Source organism: Leuciscus leuciscus, assembly GCF_965113295.1.
Source record: "Leuciscus leuciscus genome assembly, chromosome: 15".
Taxonomy (NCBI): Eukaryota; Metazoa; Chordata; class Actinopteri; order Cypriniformes; family Leuciscidae; genus Leuciscus; species Leuciscus leuciscus.
In genome coordinates this window covers 8,728,747-8,744,608 of record NC_138739.1, presented here as the reverse complement: position 1 = coordinate 8,744,608, position 15,862 = coordinate 8,728,747, and the positions used below count along the sequence as shown (strand labels likewise).

The 15,862-nt window shown below is 38.0% G+C and overlaps 4 protein-coding genes across 9 annotated transcripts in view; 3 read left to right on the top strand and 1 right to left on the bottom strand.

The window, feature by feature from the left end:
- The window catches only part of LOC309476045 (uncharacterized protein), a 66,096-nt gene extending 65,021 nt beyond the window's left edge, over positions 1-1,075 (top strand). For all 4 annotated transcript variants that reach the window (XM_082139177.1, XM_082139176.1, XM_082139175.1 and 1 more), the window contains 2 exons: positions 106-455; positions 712-1,075. In XM_082139177.1, the coding sequence (XP_081995303.1) occupies positions 106-455; positions 712-762 (401 nt within the window). In that variant the 3' untranslated portion in view covers positions 763-1,075. The remainder of the gene's footprint in view (positions 1-105; positions 456-711) is intronic.
- A 985-nt stretch (positions 1,076-2,060) lies between these two features.
- LOC309476276 (CD276 antigen homolog) overlaps positions 2,061-15,862 on the top strand; it is a 26,845-nt gene continuing 13,043 nt past the window's right edge. The window contains exons 1-4 of one of the 2 annotated variants that reach the window (XM_082139559.1): positions 2,076-2,178; positions 2,822-2,874; positions 3,764-4,090; positions 4,284-4,422. In XM_082139559.1, coding sequence (XP_081995685.1) covers positions 2,114-2,178; positions 2,822-2,874; positions 3,764-4,090; positions 4,284-4,402 — 564 coding nt within the window. In that variant the 5' untranslated portion in view covers positions 2,076-2,113 and the 3' untranslated portion in view covers positions 4,403-4,422. Of the gene's footprint in view, positions 2,179-2,821; positions 2,875-3,763; positions 4,091-4,283; positions 4,423-15,862 lie in introns of those variants that run through there. The other variant, XM_082139560.1, reaches the window with a different exon arrangement.
- Positions 12,316-14,338, top strand: LOC309476064 (uncharacterized protein). The gene is made up of 3 exons (XM_082139214.1): positions 12,316-13,535; positions 13,794-14,012; positions 14,104-14,338. The coding sequence occupies exons 1-3, from the start codon at positions 12,688-12,690 to the stop codon at positions 14,309-14,311; spliced, it is 1,275 nt and encodes a 424-aa protein (XP_081995340.1). The 5' UTR covers positions 12,316-12,687; the 3' UTR covers positions 14,312-14,338.
- Positions 14,438-15,862, bottom strand: part of LOC309475994 (uncharacterized protein) — a 13,779-nt gene continuing 12,354 nt past the window's right edge. For both annotated transcript variants that reach the window (XM_082139058.1, XM_082139059.1), the window contains one exon: positions 14,438-15,824. In XM_082139058.1, the coding sequence (XP_081995184.1) occupies positions 15,589-15,824 (236 nt within the window). In that variant the 3' untranslated portion in view covers positions 14,438-15,588. The remainder of the gene's footprint in view (positions 15,825-15,862) is intronic.

Sequence of the window (15,862 nt, the reverse complement as noted above, 5' to 3'; positions counted from 1 at the left end):
TTTTTTTTTCATTAAAAAAAATAATTAAACATTCTGATGTCTTGTGTTTGGCAATACAACAATGGTTCATTCTCATCTGAAAAACTGTTTCTGTTTGTTCTCCAGGTGTGTTTGTTAAGGAAGATAAAATCACATCAGTGTCAGTGATGGAAGGACAACCTGTCACGCTACACACTGATGATGCTGAAATACTGGGAATGGAGAAGATATGTTGGAAGTTTGCGGATTCCGAAAAACACAGTGCTAAATTTGTTGTCATAGCTACACTGGGTAAAACGAACAATGAGGAACTTCCATATAAGAGAAAAATTCTCAAATTCAAAGACAGTTTAAAACTGAACCTCAAGACTGGATCTCTCACCATCACTAACATCACACCTAAACTCTGTGGACATTATAAACTCCACATCACCAGCAATGGACAGATGAGCATGCATACATTCATTGTTGCTCATGTGAGTAGGTCTTTCAAAGCTTTTAAATGCCTTACTAAGATCAAAACTATTAATAAAGAGTTAAATGTTCTTTGCATCTTTTTTTAATAAACAGAGATATATTATATAGTTTTTCTGTCTTTGTCAGAGCTCCATATTTCATTGTGAATAGTTAAAAATCACTGTAGTGGGAAGACTAATTTAATTTGTAGATTGATGGGAACATTCAAATACTTTCCATATTTTTACCTTCTATGATTCTTTATTTTTCTTACAGATTCCATTGAGTAGAGAGCGGATCCTAAGCCGGAGACAAACCTGCCCTTGATTACAGTATATAAACACTTGAATATCATCCACATATTTCAATTCCACGGACAAAAATAAGAAACATTTTGCAATTTTTTTTAAACCATCTAACATCCCTAATGACAAAATGCCTTAATAATAAAGATAAGAGTTCTGTAAGGCTGACATAAAACGTATGTATATTTTGTCACACTACACCTATTTGTCAGGAGAAAGGAGCTATTAAACACAACAGATAATTATTTTAAAACTGCTGAACTATTATTATACTAGTATTTTTTTGGTATTTTAGTATTAACTCTTTCCCTACCAGTGTTTTATTTTTTTTTTTTTTTTTTTTAGTTGCCAGCCAAAAAAAGCAACATTTTGAGCAAAAAACTGAGAAAATCACATTTTTGTGAAAGACTACATCCAGATCGGATTCAGAACGATGATCAACACACAGATGTAGTAGATCGAGTCCATCAACACCTCTAAAGCTTCACAGTCCTGCAGCTCGTCCTGGGTTGACATTTCATTCAGTAACATTAGGCAGTTTTGATTTATATGCTGTTTAATGTTGATGATCACATTATTTTACATATGCATATGATTACATATGAGATCTCTTGTTTCTGCATCATCTGCCCATGTGTGTTGATCAGGAGATCAGTACTCTTTCAGAAGATGAGTAATAGCGCCCCCTACCGTATAACAGTGAAAGTCGATAAATTCAGTCAATGGCAGGGAAAGACTTAATTGTAAAATCGTATTTTTTTTTCCGTTTTCTGCATATTTTTCCCCCCAAAATATTTTTTTTATATATATTTAAAGTATTTAATGAATTCATGACATGCAAAATCAAATGTGCCTTGATATATATATAGTTCACATTTGTAAAGAAATATATTTTTTAATCAAAGCTGTGTTTGTTCCTTATATGTTCAAAATATCACACATTTAAATATGCTGATGTGTTTGTAGATTATGTTGTGCTGAACTGCAGTCGAATTTAATCATTCATTATTTAAAAATACATTTCTTGCATTGAAATGAGTAAAAAATTATGATCGTATGGAAAAAAAACGAAATTCAGAAACTTCTGAGAAGAGCAAATCAACTTTCAAACAGGAATCACATTCTTACAAGTTATTTAAGGCAAATAGTGTTGATTATAGGTTTGATTGAGTATATTAGGATTGATGTTATTAACTTGATGTGTAAAAAGTAATATGAATAACTGCTTTGAAAACCAACTCGAGGGGGCGGTGCTTTGACGTCTTCCATGCATCTGTACGAATCAACTCCTACGAGAGGCGGAGCAACATTCACGACTTTCACTTTTACAGAGAAGGCGCATCTTTTGAAATTAGTTTCATCTGAGATAAAGCATGTCTCTGTTATTAGCGGCTATTTCTGAGGATATCCCTCACACACAGTACAAGACGTACCGACGGTAAGACGGCTTTCTAAATTTAAACTGCACGATGTTGAGTTAAATATATAAGACTATCAACATTCATTTTCAGTGTAGCCTACTCGTGAATTTCGAAGTGTTTTTAGGCGTGTGATATCGAATTATTGTTTTATTTAGTCAGTATGTAGGCTACTATGATTTAAAGCGCAATGTGTGATAGATTGACCTTTATTTACACATGTTTAATAGATTTTTTTTTTTTTTTTGGATTTTTGATTTTTTTTAAGAAACAGTTATTCATAGGGACATTTTTGAATTTATTAATAAAAAATTCTGTTTCATGGCCTGTTTCAATTCAACACTCATTGACAGACACAGACAACTTAACGAACCATGAGCATAACGCCGTGAACTGTAAACAATAGTAGGCATGCACTACGATTCATGGTTCATTCATTCCCTTGAACAAAGTAGCTGTCAGTTAACAGACTTGGACCAAATGAAGTTTACCCTCAACTGTCAAAGCCAAGATAGGGGCGGTACTTATCACATTTGAAAGAGGATCGTTGATGATTTTTTATTTTATGTTTGGAAAATGTTGTTGGCTGAATATTTTGAATTAGCCTACTTTTTAAGGACTTGACATTGCTCAGCATAATTGTTATTCTCTCTTGATTTTCAGATGCTGTTTCATCTATCTGTTGGTACTGTTGATAGCTGTATCTGTAGATACCGGTAAGAACAGAGCAAATAGCCTACTGTACAATATCGATGGTCGATTTCGAAACACTGCTTCGTGAAACTTAGAAACCTTTATGAATCTTTTGTTTAGAATTAGTTGTTAGCCTGTATTAAAGTGCCAAAGTCACGTGATTTCAGTAACGGCTCATAATCAATTTTTTTTTTACAGTCTCTGAACGAGGTTTTGAATCGTTTCGAAATGTAATGTTCACCGCTAGGGGGCGATGATCACTGTGAACCCATGAATCACACGGATTCAGTGAGATCGCCCCGCAGCGGCGAACCATTGAACAAATATTTATGGTTTTTACCAGATCTCTGATCAGTTTTATACATTTGTGGACGTTTTAATAAGACATTAGTATAATTGAAAGGAATAATAGTAGTTAATAGTCTCTCATTGGTTTGTTTAGTTGAGCAATCCATGGAACAAACAAAACAAGCCCTGGAAATTGATAAAAGAACACATATTACACAGAGACTTGATAATTAATCTTATTAGATAATTAGATAATTGCATTTGATAGATTTTACTTTAAAAATATCATTTGGAATGGGTTTGTAAAAGGTGTTTTATGCATGTTTGGTCTGAGTATCTTTTTTTTTTTTTTGCCATTACAATTTATTTGCAAAACATTTCCCACCTGATTTAAGAAGTTCCAAAGAACATTTTACATTTGAATGAAAGAAAATCTTACTGTACAAAGAGTCACTGATCAATGTAAATTTTAAAAGCAACCCTTGATTTCGGACATAGAAATTCAGAAATAATTGTAATAATATTAAATATTTGAGATATTTTTTTTTTTCAATGTGGTTTCAGACTTTTGGACCCCACTGTATAATAATAGTGAACGATGTTAAAAAAAAAATTGTTTTCTAGCTTCTCTGCATCCGGTATTTGAAGGCGTTGAAGGAGGCTCTGTCGATTTGCTGTGCAGTGACAGAAGAATTGTATTTAAAGAAAACCAACTGACAGTTTACTGGAGACACAACGACACCAGGAATGTATATGATATTATCCATGGAAAAGTTTCTGTTAAGGAACAAGACCCAGCGTACAAGAACAGAGCAGAAGTTTTACCTGAAGAGCTCAAGAACAGCCAGATCTTTCTCAAACTCACCGATCTTCAGCTCTCCGATAGAGGAACGTACATCTGTTTCGTTCCAGATGTGGGAGTTCATCACAGTACACAACTGGTGGTCAGAGGTGTGATGTAATGCCTCCTAATTTAATACATTTGGAGTTTATAAGTGATTGAAATCTAAACAGAATCGGTATAAATAGTCAAACATGTTGTACAATATTGCTTTTGCATGGCAGATACTACACATTTTGGTCTAGCAAAATATCTAATAGTTTACAAAGAGTTTAATTTTATTCCTAATTTTTGCCTCCACAGAACGGCCAGTAACAGAACACAGAGCAGTTCGAGTAAGAAGCCATGGCACAGACACAAGCCTGGGAAGAACTCTGCAACTCCTACTTCTTTTATCTGGATTCTGCTCGTTGTATTGTTGAATTGATGTACAAATTTGACTTGTTTAAATGTTGTTTGTTTATAGATGATGTGCTCTACTACTTTTTTTTACACTACACAATGCAAATGAACAGTGCATTCAAAATGGCAACTAGAAATGAAAATGTTTTTTTTTTTTACATTGACTTTTTAACATTGAAGTTTAAAACCATTTCTGGTTAGCATGATTTGTAAAGAAAATATAAGCTATATGTGTTTAGTCTATACATATCACACATTTAAATGTGCAGATGTGTTTGTAGATGATGTGCTGAACTGCAGTCGAATCGAATCATTCAGTATTTAAAAAACACATTTCATGCATTGAAATTAGTAAAAAAATTAGGCTACGTAAGAAAAAAAACTTAATTCATAAACTTCATTGAGGCGAGCAAATCAACTTTCAAACACATTTACAATGGTGGCGTCACATTCTTACATTTTATTTCATGCAAATAGTGTTAATTATAGGTTTGATTGAGTGCATTAGGATGCATGTTATTTACTGGATGTATTCAGTTTGCTTTAACTTGTCTATGTATGTTTGTTTGTTTGGGCTCAAACGCTGAAGAACCGATATCGTTGGCCATAAATATAGCAGTACAGACTTTATAGCACTTTATCACTTACTTGACATTTTTTAAAGATGAACATAACTGCTTTAAAATGACTCATTCACCGACTCGAGGTAACCAGGGGGCGGGGCTTTGACATCATCCATGCATCTTCGAATCACCTCCTTTGAATCTTTTTTATTCGATCAAACATAGTGTTTGAGAGTTAAACTAATTATTTTGTAATTAAAAAAAATTAAAAGATTGCAAAAAAAAAGTCTTCTTAAGGCTCAAAAATAAAGAAGTTGATAAAATTATTTGCAGAGCGTGTAAATCTTTTAAAACCTTTATTTTTCTTTGTGCACTGCATTTCGAACACTTCATCACAAACACACAAATTTTGCTCTATTTTATGCTGTCTTTTTTGCGGGTCTAAATCTTTTGCTTGCAAGTTGAAAAGTGTTGTTTGCGAATGAAGCTGTGTCTCAGTGGGCGGTCTCAACCAGGATGGAAGACCCTTTTCTATTGGTCACCCTGGATCGAAGTGACAGGTTGACCACGCCCACTATGTTTTCTCGCTGCTGCAGCGCAGTGTCTGAGAGAAGAGAGCGAACTTGCAACATGGCGAGCAACAGGTCATTTACTGGGTAAGATAACTGATGTAATATCACTGTGGCGAGCAGGACGAGGCCGGTGGCGTGATTATTGATGAGCGACACCTGTGCGACGCACCGGTCTCATGTCTCTCACGGAGGAGCGACGACAGTGAAGATGGAGCGACGACAGGCCTGGATTTTACATTGAGTTGTGTTTTGTTTTATTATGTGTACCTGCAGTCGTCCGTGATGGACTGCTGCCTTTACTTTCGTTTGTATTTGTTTATTTATTAATTAAAGTACCGGTATTTGAACGTTCGCCGGTTCCCACCTCATTTCCACAATAACGAACTGTGTTACAATCACAAACTCAGTGACAAGAGAACTGAATTATTCTCTTCTTATGCTCTCCCATTTAAATACTTGGCTAAACCAGTCTGTAGTTTGTTTTACAGCAGAATAGATTGTATTAGCCAACACAACAGCATAGCTAGCAGCCAGAGCCACCAGTAGGAAATATCAGTTTTGTTAACAGACAGATCATGCACATGACAGCCTAAACCAGCAGCTAACAGTAGTCCCACTTAGCAAAGCCGGCTTCTTTTCTGACGGTCATTGTTGTTTAAATTTCTACTTAAGAGTAAATATGAATATGAAAAAGTTTAAATGCACTTACATAACAGCAAAAAAGTTAAAAACTGCCGGGGAAAATATCTAAAACCTGTCTTGATAAGTGCATGTAAAACAATTCATTGACGAAAGAAAATGTGTGAAGTAATTTATATTATGTATTTTATGTACCTATATTATCATTATAGTTTTTAAGACTAATATTGTTAATAATAATTTGTTACATTTTGTTTTCTCGCTGCTGCCGTGCAGTGTCTGAGAGAAGAGCTACAGGTCATTTACTGATTTAATATCATGAACTCAGTGGCAAGTGAACTGAACTATTCTCTTGTTATGCTCTCCCATTTAAATACTTAACGTTGGCTAAACCAGTGAAGTCGGGCCAAAGGGTCAGGCTTAGTAATCATGTCTGATCTGTCATAACTTCCGGATCATTTCATTAGACTACCTGGAACGGTGATTGTGCTAGCAGCAAAAGAGACGTTATATTGACTTTTAACGTCTGCCAGCAGCCATGTCACCCTGTAGCCCAAGACTGGTTGCCCACTGAAGCTAAGTAGGGTTAAGCCTGGATAGTACCTGGATAGGAGACTCCTGGGAAAACTATAGTTGCTGCTGGAAGAGGTGTTAGTAAGGCCAGCAGGGGGCGCTCACCCTGTGGTCTGTGTGGGTCCTAACGCCCCAGTGTAGTGACGGGGACACTATACCAGAGAATGTAAGGGGAGTACTTCCACTCTCAGTAAACTTCCGGCTTCTGAACTGGTTGCAGTTCCACTCTGGTTCCATATGAGGGCGCTCACAGGACGAGTGCAGAATGAATGGAGGTCTATGGACTGTGCCCCTCAAAATCCACTTTTCTCAGGATATCATTTTTTTGTCTAGTAAAAAAAAAAAAAAAAAAACTTGGGCGAAAAAGTCCGCCTTAAAGGGATACTCCACTTTAAAATGAAAATTCTGTCATCATATACTCACCCTCATGTCCTTTATGAATTTCTTTCTTCTGCTGAACAGAAAGGAAGATATTTAGAAGAATATCAGTAACCAGACAGTTTCTGGTCTCATTGACTTCCATAGTATATTTTTTTCCTACTATGGAAGTCAATGAGACCAGAAACTGTATCCCTTTAACATTCTGGAATGAACGTTTTACCGCTGGCTGCGCGTCGTGTTTTTGCAGTAAAAAAAAAAAAAAAAGCAACTCCGAGTGGAAAAAGCGCACGACATCATCGCGTTTTTTTCCACTGTCCAATCGAATGAATGGAGAGGCGGGCCTTCCGTTGTAGTGATGAAAGCTACAGTTGATTGAACGCCCGGAGAGTGCGATGATGGAGGATAAACTTGTGGAGCTCTAGCGGGTTACCAGGTATACGTTTTTTTTCAACTGCAAAAACGCGACGCGCAGTCAGCGGTAAAACGCGAGGCGCCAGAGGCGCATAAACAGAGTGCAGAACGCTCGCTGCCATAGGAAAACAATTGAAAAAAGGCGCCTCTCACTGCAAAAAAAACGCGTTAGCTGTGATCGGGGCCTGTCAGTATGTACCATGGTTTACATCGCAATGTGTGATATCATGATATTTATGTAGGCTATACATGTGCAATAGATTTTTTTTTTTTTTTTTTTTTTTTTTTTTTTTTTTTTTTTTTAAAGAAACAACATGGACATGTATGAAATCAATGCCCTGTAACAGAAAGTCATATTTTGATTAGAAACCACATAAAATTTTCCTGAGATGTTAATTTATGACAAACAATTAGAAAATTAGTCTTATTTAAATGATAATTACAATATTAGGCTATCATATTTCCATGCTAAATTTGATAACTAAATCAATGTCAGTCATTTTTAAAGCAGCACTAAAGAACTTTTCCTCTTCGGTCGCCCTACAGGTTGGAAGCGGAATTGTCCATTACCACTGTCGTAAATAATTTCGCCGGCCGCAGCCTATCGTCGCACACACGCTCGCTGTTTATCCAGCACCGGCTTTGGAATGAACAATGTCCACAGACGAGGTAGAGTATGTTGCATGATTTCATGAAAGTATGATGTATTGCGACATCAGAAACGAAGAAAAACAAAGTAATGACTATTGTAACGTTTGCCGTAAAGCAAGTCAAACTTGCATAGTGTGGTTATAGCAGATATAGGGCTGCAAAGCAAATCCAGAAGTGCCTTTCACCCTGTTACGACTTTGTTACATTCCCAATTAATTTTCTAGGGGCAAAAGGGAAAGTAACTTTAAAGCAAAAATGAACAGCGACGAGTCCCAGCACACAATACACAAAGTAAGATTTTCAATACATTTATTTACAATAAGCAAGTGATAAATACAGTGGTGCAAAAATAATCCTAACAAACAACTCCAAAAGAAAAAGGAATGAAGCGTGTTCTTCAGGAGCGGGTAAAGCCAAAACAACAAACAAAAGATCACTACCGGGGGCCTGTACCATGAAGGTAGCTGAGCAAACTCGGGGTTACAGGATTAGTTTTGAGTTGACAAAACCAAACCGATGCAATCAGGCTTTATTGGTACCATGATGCAGCTCATCAACTTTCTCTGTCAACTCAGGCTTTGATCCTTAAGCTATGATTACTCCACGCGCGCGTGCACATAAAAGAGTGACGTCGACACTGAACAACCAATCGCGGGTAGAGCGAGAGTGATATATTTTTCCGCGGAGGAGCAAGAGATAATCATTCAGAATTACGATGAATTTAAATATGTATTTCAAGCTCGAAACAATACGGTCTCTGCTGCCAAATCAAGAGAAGACTGTTGGAGAAAGATTGCTGATTGTTAATGTGTAAGTTAAACAAATACGTTCTATATTTATGTAAAATTATGTATGTATGTATGTATGTGTAGCCTATATGTTTACTATAGCCTATAGCCTATTTTTATAATATATAAAAAATGTGCATGTATGTACTAAGAGAGATTAATATTCATTGATTTTTAGATGCAACCCCAACTCCAAATGTTCTTGGCAGCAGATAAAGACAAAATATAAAAATATAATTCAAAGTGGTGAGTATTTACCACAACCTTTTATTACTTTTGTGAACATTTTATCACAAACACTTGTTTACAGCAAACAGAAATAAAGAGTTAAATTCAGAAATACAGAATACACTGTGGCGGAGGAGTTGGCTCTGAGTAGCAATAAGGGACGGCCGATTATGGATGTGATTACAGGTGCTGTACAATCTGACCCTGGTGCTGGCTCCTCTAAGCAAGTAAGCAAGTGGGTACGTGTGCAATACATTACTACTTTTTTAAGTTTTAAATATGGCTGACTGTATGTTCTGCAGTAAAGGGAAATACAGTGTCCCTGTTGAAGCCAGCACACATACACACAGTCTCCCACACAGAGGTCAGTATGCAGCAGACAGAACACCAAACATAACCTGCTTTACAACAGTTATGCTTTACATTAGCCAGTTTTATTTATTATGGTGGAGGAAATGAAGACACTGGGTGCTTCTCATTTCTTATTTGTGCATCCTCGTTTCCTTTCCTCGCTTCCTTTCCTCGCGTCTCAGCTCCGCCCCCTGTAGGATGCGAGGGAAGGCTGCAAGGAAAAGACGCGAGGACGGAGGAATCGAATGTAAAAAATTTTTATACATTGGAATACTTGCTCACTCAAGCGTCACTTCATCGCGTCATCAGCAGCGCTCAAAGGATCTGCCCTTATGTTGTTGAAGTTTGTTTATTTAAGAAATTCCTAATAGCCTAAATAATAATAAAGCAAGATACCCTGTTGAAATATGTGAGATGTGTGGTTTATATAAACTGCAAAGGTAAAGTATAAATTAAAATGATTGTGACCGATGTGAAGGGGGAGGAGAATTTAGACGTGCGTCACGTTTAAGTCGATAAAACTCTTCCGCATAGGATACACCTGTGTATCCTCGCTCATGACTCCTCTGAAAGCCTCCTCACTCCTCGATCCTCGACTCCTTGCGGTGCAATTAGAGAATTGAGATGTCCTTCAAGATGGCTGAGCTCGATCGGTTTCCGGGTCACAGGATGGAGGACGGAGGAGAGAGGAGAGGAGGAGGGATATTGAGAAGCACCCTATGTCTGTGTGTTCTCAGACAGTTGCTGATGTGAATGCACTGGGCTTTTTTATTATGGCAAACATTTGAATGTGTGGCATAAAAAAGGGACTGGCCCTTACACATCTCTTTTATTCTAGGATTTTTCACAACCTGCCCCAGAAACTGAGGCCTCTACCTCAATGGGCTTCAGAAGAAATGTGAACAAGGTAAGGATTTAAAACCCTTGACATAAATTACAGTCAGTCCTGTGTTTGTAGGAAGTCAAGGAACTTTTTGTGATTTGATGAGCCTCCAGAAAACTTGTAATGATCATGTTTGTGGTGGAATTATGTTTCAGGCGGAAACAGACTCAGTCAGGGCCCTTTACAAAAGGAGTCTCGAACTAGACTGCACACTAAAGGAGTCTTGAACTAGACTGCACACTAAAGGAGACTTGAACTACACTGCTCACTAAAGGAGACTTGAACTAGACTGCACACTAAAGGAGTCTTGAACTAGACTGTTCACTAAAGGAGACTTGAACTAGACTGTTCACTAAAGGAGACTTGAACTAGACTGCACACTAAAGGAGACTTGAACTAGACTGCTCACTAAAGGAGACTTGAACTAGACTGTTCACTAAAGGAGACTTGAACTAGACTGCACACTAAAGGAGACTTGAACTAGACTGCTCACTAAAGGAGACTTGAACTAGACTGCACACTAAAGGAGACTTGAACTAGACTGCACACTAAAGGAGACTTGAACTACACTGCACACTAAAGGAGACTTGAACTAGACTGTTCACTAAAGGAGACTTGAACTAGACTGTTCACTAAAGGAGACTTGAACTAGACTGTTCACTAAAGGAGACTTGAACTAGACTGCACACTAAAGGAGACTTGAACTAGACTGCACACTAAAGGAGACTTGAACTAGACTGCACACTAAAGGAGACTTGAACTAGACTGCACACTAAAGGAGACTTGAACTAGACTGCACACTAAAGGAGACTTGAACTAGACTGTTCACTAAAGGAGACTTGAACTAGACTGCACACTAAAGGAGACTTGAACTACACTGCACACTAAAGGAGACTTGAACTAGACTGCACACTAAAGGAGACTTGAACTACACTGCACACTAAAGGAGACTTGAACTAGACTGCACACTAAAGGAGTTGGACTGTAATCTGAGGAGGCTCCAAAAAAAACAGCTGGATAAAACTTATTTAACCAAGTAATACTTTAGTATAAATATTTATTAATGCAACTTTCTCTTGCTCTCTTCCTCCCTCCCATCCCACAAAACCAATAAAACAGTTTGAGACCTATCTGCAGTTTCAATGTGCTTTTATTAAGTGTAATATTGTATGGTGATTGCATCTACATCTGCACCAGCTGGGTGGTCAAGTGTGATCGGGTCAGTTTCATCGGGGAGAAGCTGGTTTTGTGGTGTTTCTCGCTCCTTTCTACTGGTGGCTATATTGTGCAGAATGGCACATGCAGCCACTATCTGTGATGCCCGCTCTGGTTACTCTTAAGGGCCGAACACAGTTGAAACGTGCCTTTAGGATGCCAAAGGTCATCTCTATCTTCACTCTGGTTTTACTGAGGGCCATATTGAAGCGGTGCTGTGGCCCTGTCTGAGGGTTATGATAGGGGGTTATTGTGTAGGTTTTTCTATCTCAGTTCAAATTAAGTGTTTTGTACTTTACCAAATTTAACTTGCTTTCCTCAAAGCGCTGACACAACACAGACTCATGGAAAATTTGTGAGACAAGCACTGGAGCCAGGCCATTTGGCATCCAAACTTGTGATCATACGTTCATGACCACAAGTCGTCAGCAGATGAAATGTTTAAAAGATCATTGTTATATCTGTTAATGTTACAATTAATTTAAAGATTCATATCACAGAAAATAAGATTAACAGAATAATAATAAAAAAAGATGTATTGTATAGTACATTTGTGAAATTTGCTTCTTTTTTTTTTATGTGTTCATGTTATGTCACTCTATCAATATATCTTACCGGCAATTAATATAAAAGTACGGTGGCCGGGAAGTGCAAAGCAACATTACAAAGAATTAAACACTTTTACAAAGAATGAAACACTTTTACAAAGCTCGAGACAAATTTACATTTTGGAAAACATTTTTACCTACCATAAAACACAATTACATGGGCTAAACACTTTTACCAAGGACAAAACAAATTAACATTTTAGAAAACAAATTAACAAGACGCAAAACACTTTTACCAGTCCCGAAACAAATTTACAAATGATAGATTCTTCACGGAAAGGGAATGTACCACATACCGGAAGTGACACGGAACGGAAGTAATGAGGTGAAAGCGGGTGATAGGTGTTGTTGGTGAGCGCGGTCAATTTGTGTTGTCAATGTGGAGTATATTTTTTTACAGTCTATGAGTATATGGCGTGAATGAAGTTTATGGTGACCGAACATGGACTGCGGCCGAGGGATGTTTTGCCCGTTTTGTGGCAAACACATGAACAGCTTAACGCGGTTTTGCTCTACGTGTGGTCGGTGTTTGGAGTTTTTAAAGGATGCGGACCAGACGGAAACACCAGACATACTGCATCATTGCGTTCAATATTTTAACGAGGGCCACTCGTACGCTGTTATCGTGGACATGATGTCAAGTCTACACGGTGTAAACATCAGCTTGAGGACTCTTAAAAGTAAACTGAACGAAGCCGGGTTGTACCGCAGAAAGGAATATTCCTCTCCAAACGCCGTGAGTAACGCCATCAGATCTGAACTTCGTGGACCTGGACAACTATTTGGCTACCGCACGATGTGGCAGGTACTTAAACAAAAGTATAATCTTCGAGTGAAGAGAGATGATGTGATGAATTTCCTCCGGGAGCTTAATCCTCGAGGGTGTGAGAGCAGAGCACGCAGAAGGTTTACAAGAAGAACCTATCACTCAATGGGACCTAACTATATGTGGCATGCAGATGGTTATGACAAACTTAAGCCATTCGGTTTGGCCATTTCGGGATGCATAGATGGATTTTCACGTAAAGTATTGTGGCTTGAATGTGGACCAACAAATAATAACCCAACAGTGATTGCTCACTATTTCATGTCATGTGTGCGAAACCTCGGTGTCATCCCCATGAGACTGAGGACTGATTGCGGCACTGAGAACGGCATAATGGCTGCAATTCAATGTACCCTACGCCACCATCACAGTGACTACTACTCTGGAGCGTCCAGCCACATGTACGGCTCATCTATAAATAACCAGCGTATTGAGTCCTGGTGGTCTATATTTAGAAAGGGAAGGTGAGTTGTCTTCATAAAGGGTCATTGCATCTTTAGTCATTCGATTTTCTTCTCAGGAACGAGCATTGAAAAACGATCAATAAAAAATGTTAAACAAATCCTGCCCATCAGGAAAAGTAGTTGTTCCTGAAAAGAAATTCGAATGACCAAAATATGCACAGACCATAATTTTCATTACAGCTAACCTTTGATTTTATTATTCAAACATATGTGTTTATACTTGAAAGTATAACTAAACATTTTTATTCATTTCTATAGGTCTCAGTTCTGGATGGAGTTATTTGCAGACCTTAGAGATGCTGGATACTTCAACGGGAGTCATGAGCATCAGTGCCTATTGAGATATTGCTTTGGTGATGTTATTCAGAAGGACTTGGATGAGTGTGTGAGACTGTGGAACAGTCACAGGATTCGCCCTTCCAGGACAGCAGCATGTCCAGGAGGAGTGCCCAATGAACTCTACTACTTACCACACAGGTGATACATTGGTGATAAACAGATCAGAGTATTAATATAACGTTTTAACTTAAATGAAAAGAAATGCAATTATGTTTTATATTTAACATAGGTTTGGCTCCAGAGACTGCGGATTTCAAATTGAACAGGCTGAACTGGATGCCCTTCCTGAGGCTAGCCTGTCAATGACTCCTTGTGGGGACCCAAACATGCAGGAGTACTTGAACTTTGCCATGGAACACAATCAGTTACAGAAGCCAGAGAACTGGGAGTCTGCATCAGGACTGTACATGAAACTAAAAGAAATGGCTCAGCTATGAAATGATCAAAAAGGGAGTTTTTTTTGTAGTGGTGAAACACTGCTGCCTGTCTGAACACAATATTTATGAATCTGTCACCCAAAGCTTAATTGTTTTTAAGTGTGAAGTAAATGAATCAAAAATAGTACTGAGTATTTATTGTTTCTTTATCTAAAACAGTGAATCACAAAGGGATCCCAGTTTGAGAGTCATGGGTCTAAAACATTTTCAAAATGTTAACTGAGAAAAGAACATGCTCACATACTGTAACATTATAACTTTGGCAACGGCACTTTAAAGGGATACTCAACCGTTTTTTCATATTAAACTATGTTATTCCCTTAAAGGGATAGTTCACCCAAAAATGAAAATTCTATCATTGTTTACTCACCCTCAAGTTGTCCCAAACCTGTAGATCTGTTGATTACAAACATTCTTCCAAATATCTTCCTTTGTGTTAAGCAGAACAAAGAAACTCATACAGGTTTGGAACAACTTGAGGGTGAGTAAATGACAGAATTTTCATTTTTGGGTGAACTATCCCTAAGACGAGTTGATACATACCATTCTCTTATCTCATTGCGTGCACTCAATCGCTCTGGCGCATGGTGACACTTTGATAGCACTTAGCTTAGCCCAGTTCATTCATTAGGGACCAAACAGAGATGAAGTTAGAAGCGACCAAACACCTCCACGTTTTCCCTGTTTAAATACAGTTACACGAGTATATACACAACCAAGTATGGTGACACAAAATAAAACGTGGCGCTTTTCTAAGCGGGTTAAAATGGATAACTATAATGTATGGCGGAATAGCACTGTTGGGAGTACTTTGACTCGGTGCAGTAAAAAGACACGTTTGTTCTATTGACAGAAGTGAGAGGAACAGGATCAGGCGTGACTTTTTACTGCACCGAGTCGAAGTACTCCCAAAAGTGCTATTCCGCCATACATTATAGTTATCCTTTTTAACCCGCTTAGAAAAGCGCCACGTTTTATTTTGTGTCACCATACTTGGTCGTGTAACTGTATTTAAATAGGGAAAACGTGGAGGTGTTTGGTCGCTTCTAACTTCATCTCTGTTTGGTCCCTAATGAATGAACTGGGCTAAGCTAAGTGCTATCAAAGTGTCGCCGCGCGCCTGAGCGATTAAGTGCACGCACTGAGATGAGAGAATGGTATGTGTATCAACTCGTCTTATTTAAGGGAATAACATAGTTTAATATGAAAAAACGGTGGAGTATCCCTTTAACAACAACTTTTTCAGTCTTAACTCTAGGGGTCATCCATCATATAGCTTAGAAACAGCCAAAACCTGGACTATTTTGAATTCCAAAGTCCATTTGTGACTTAAACAAAGGGTATGAGTCTAGGAGTGGTAATCTCAAGGAGTTTGAACATGTATTTGCCATTGGGAACGCAGAGTCATCCAGGAACTCTATTTGTGGCAGTGGTTCCAAGCCAGATGGGGGAAGTGAAGACAGCCCAGTAGCAAACATCAAAACATCTTCCACAGACACAGCAGCCTGGCCTTCTGCAAAGAAAAACAATTCAGATACATCATTGCCATGT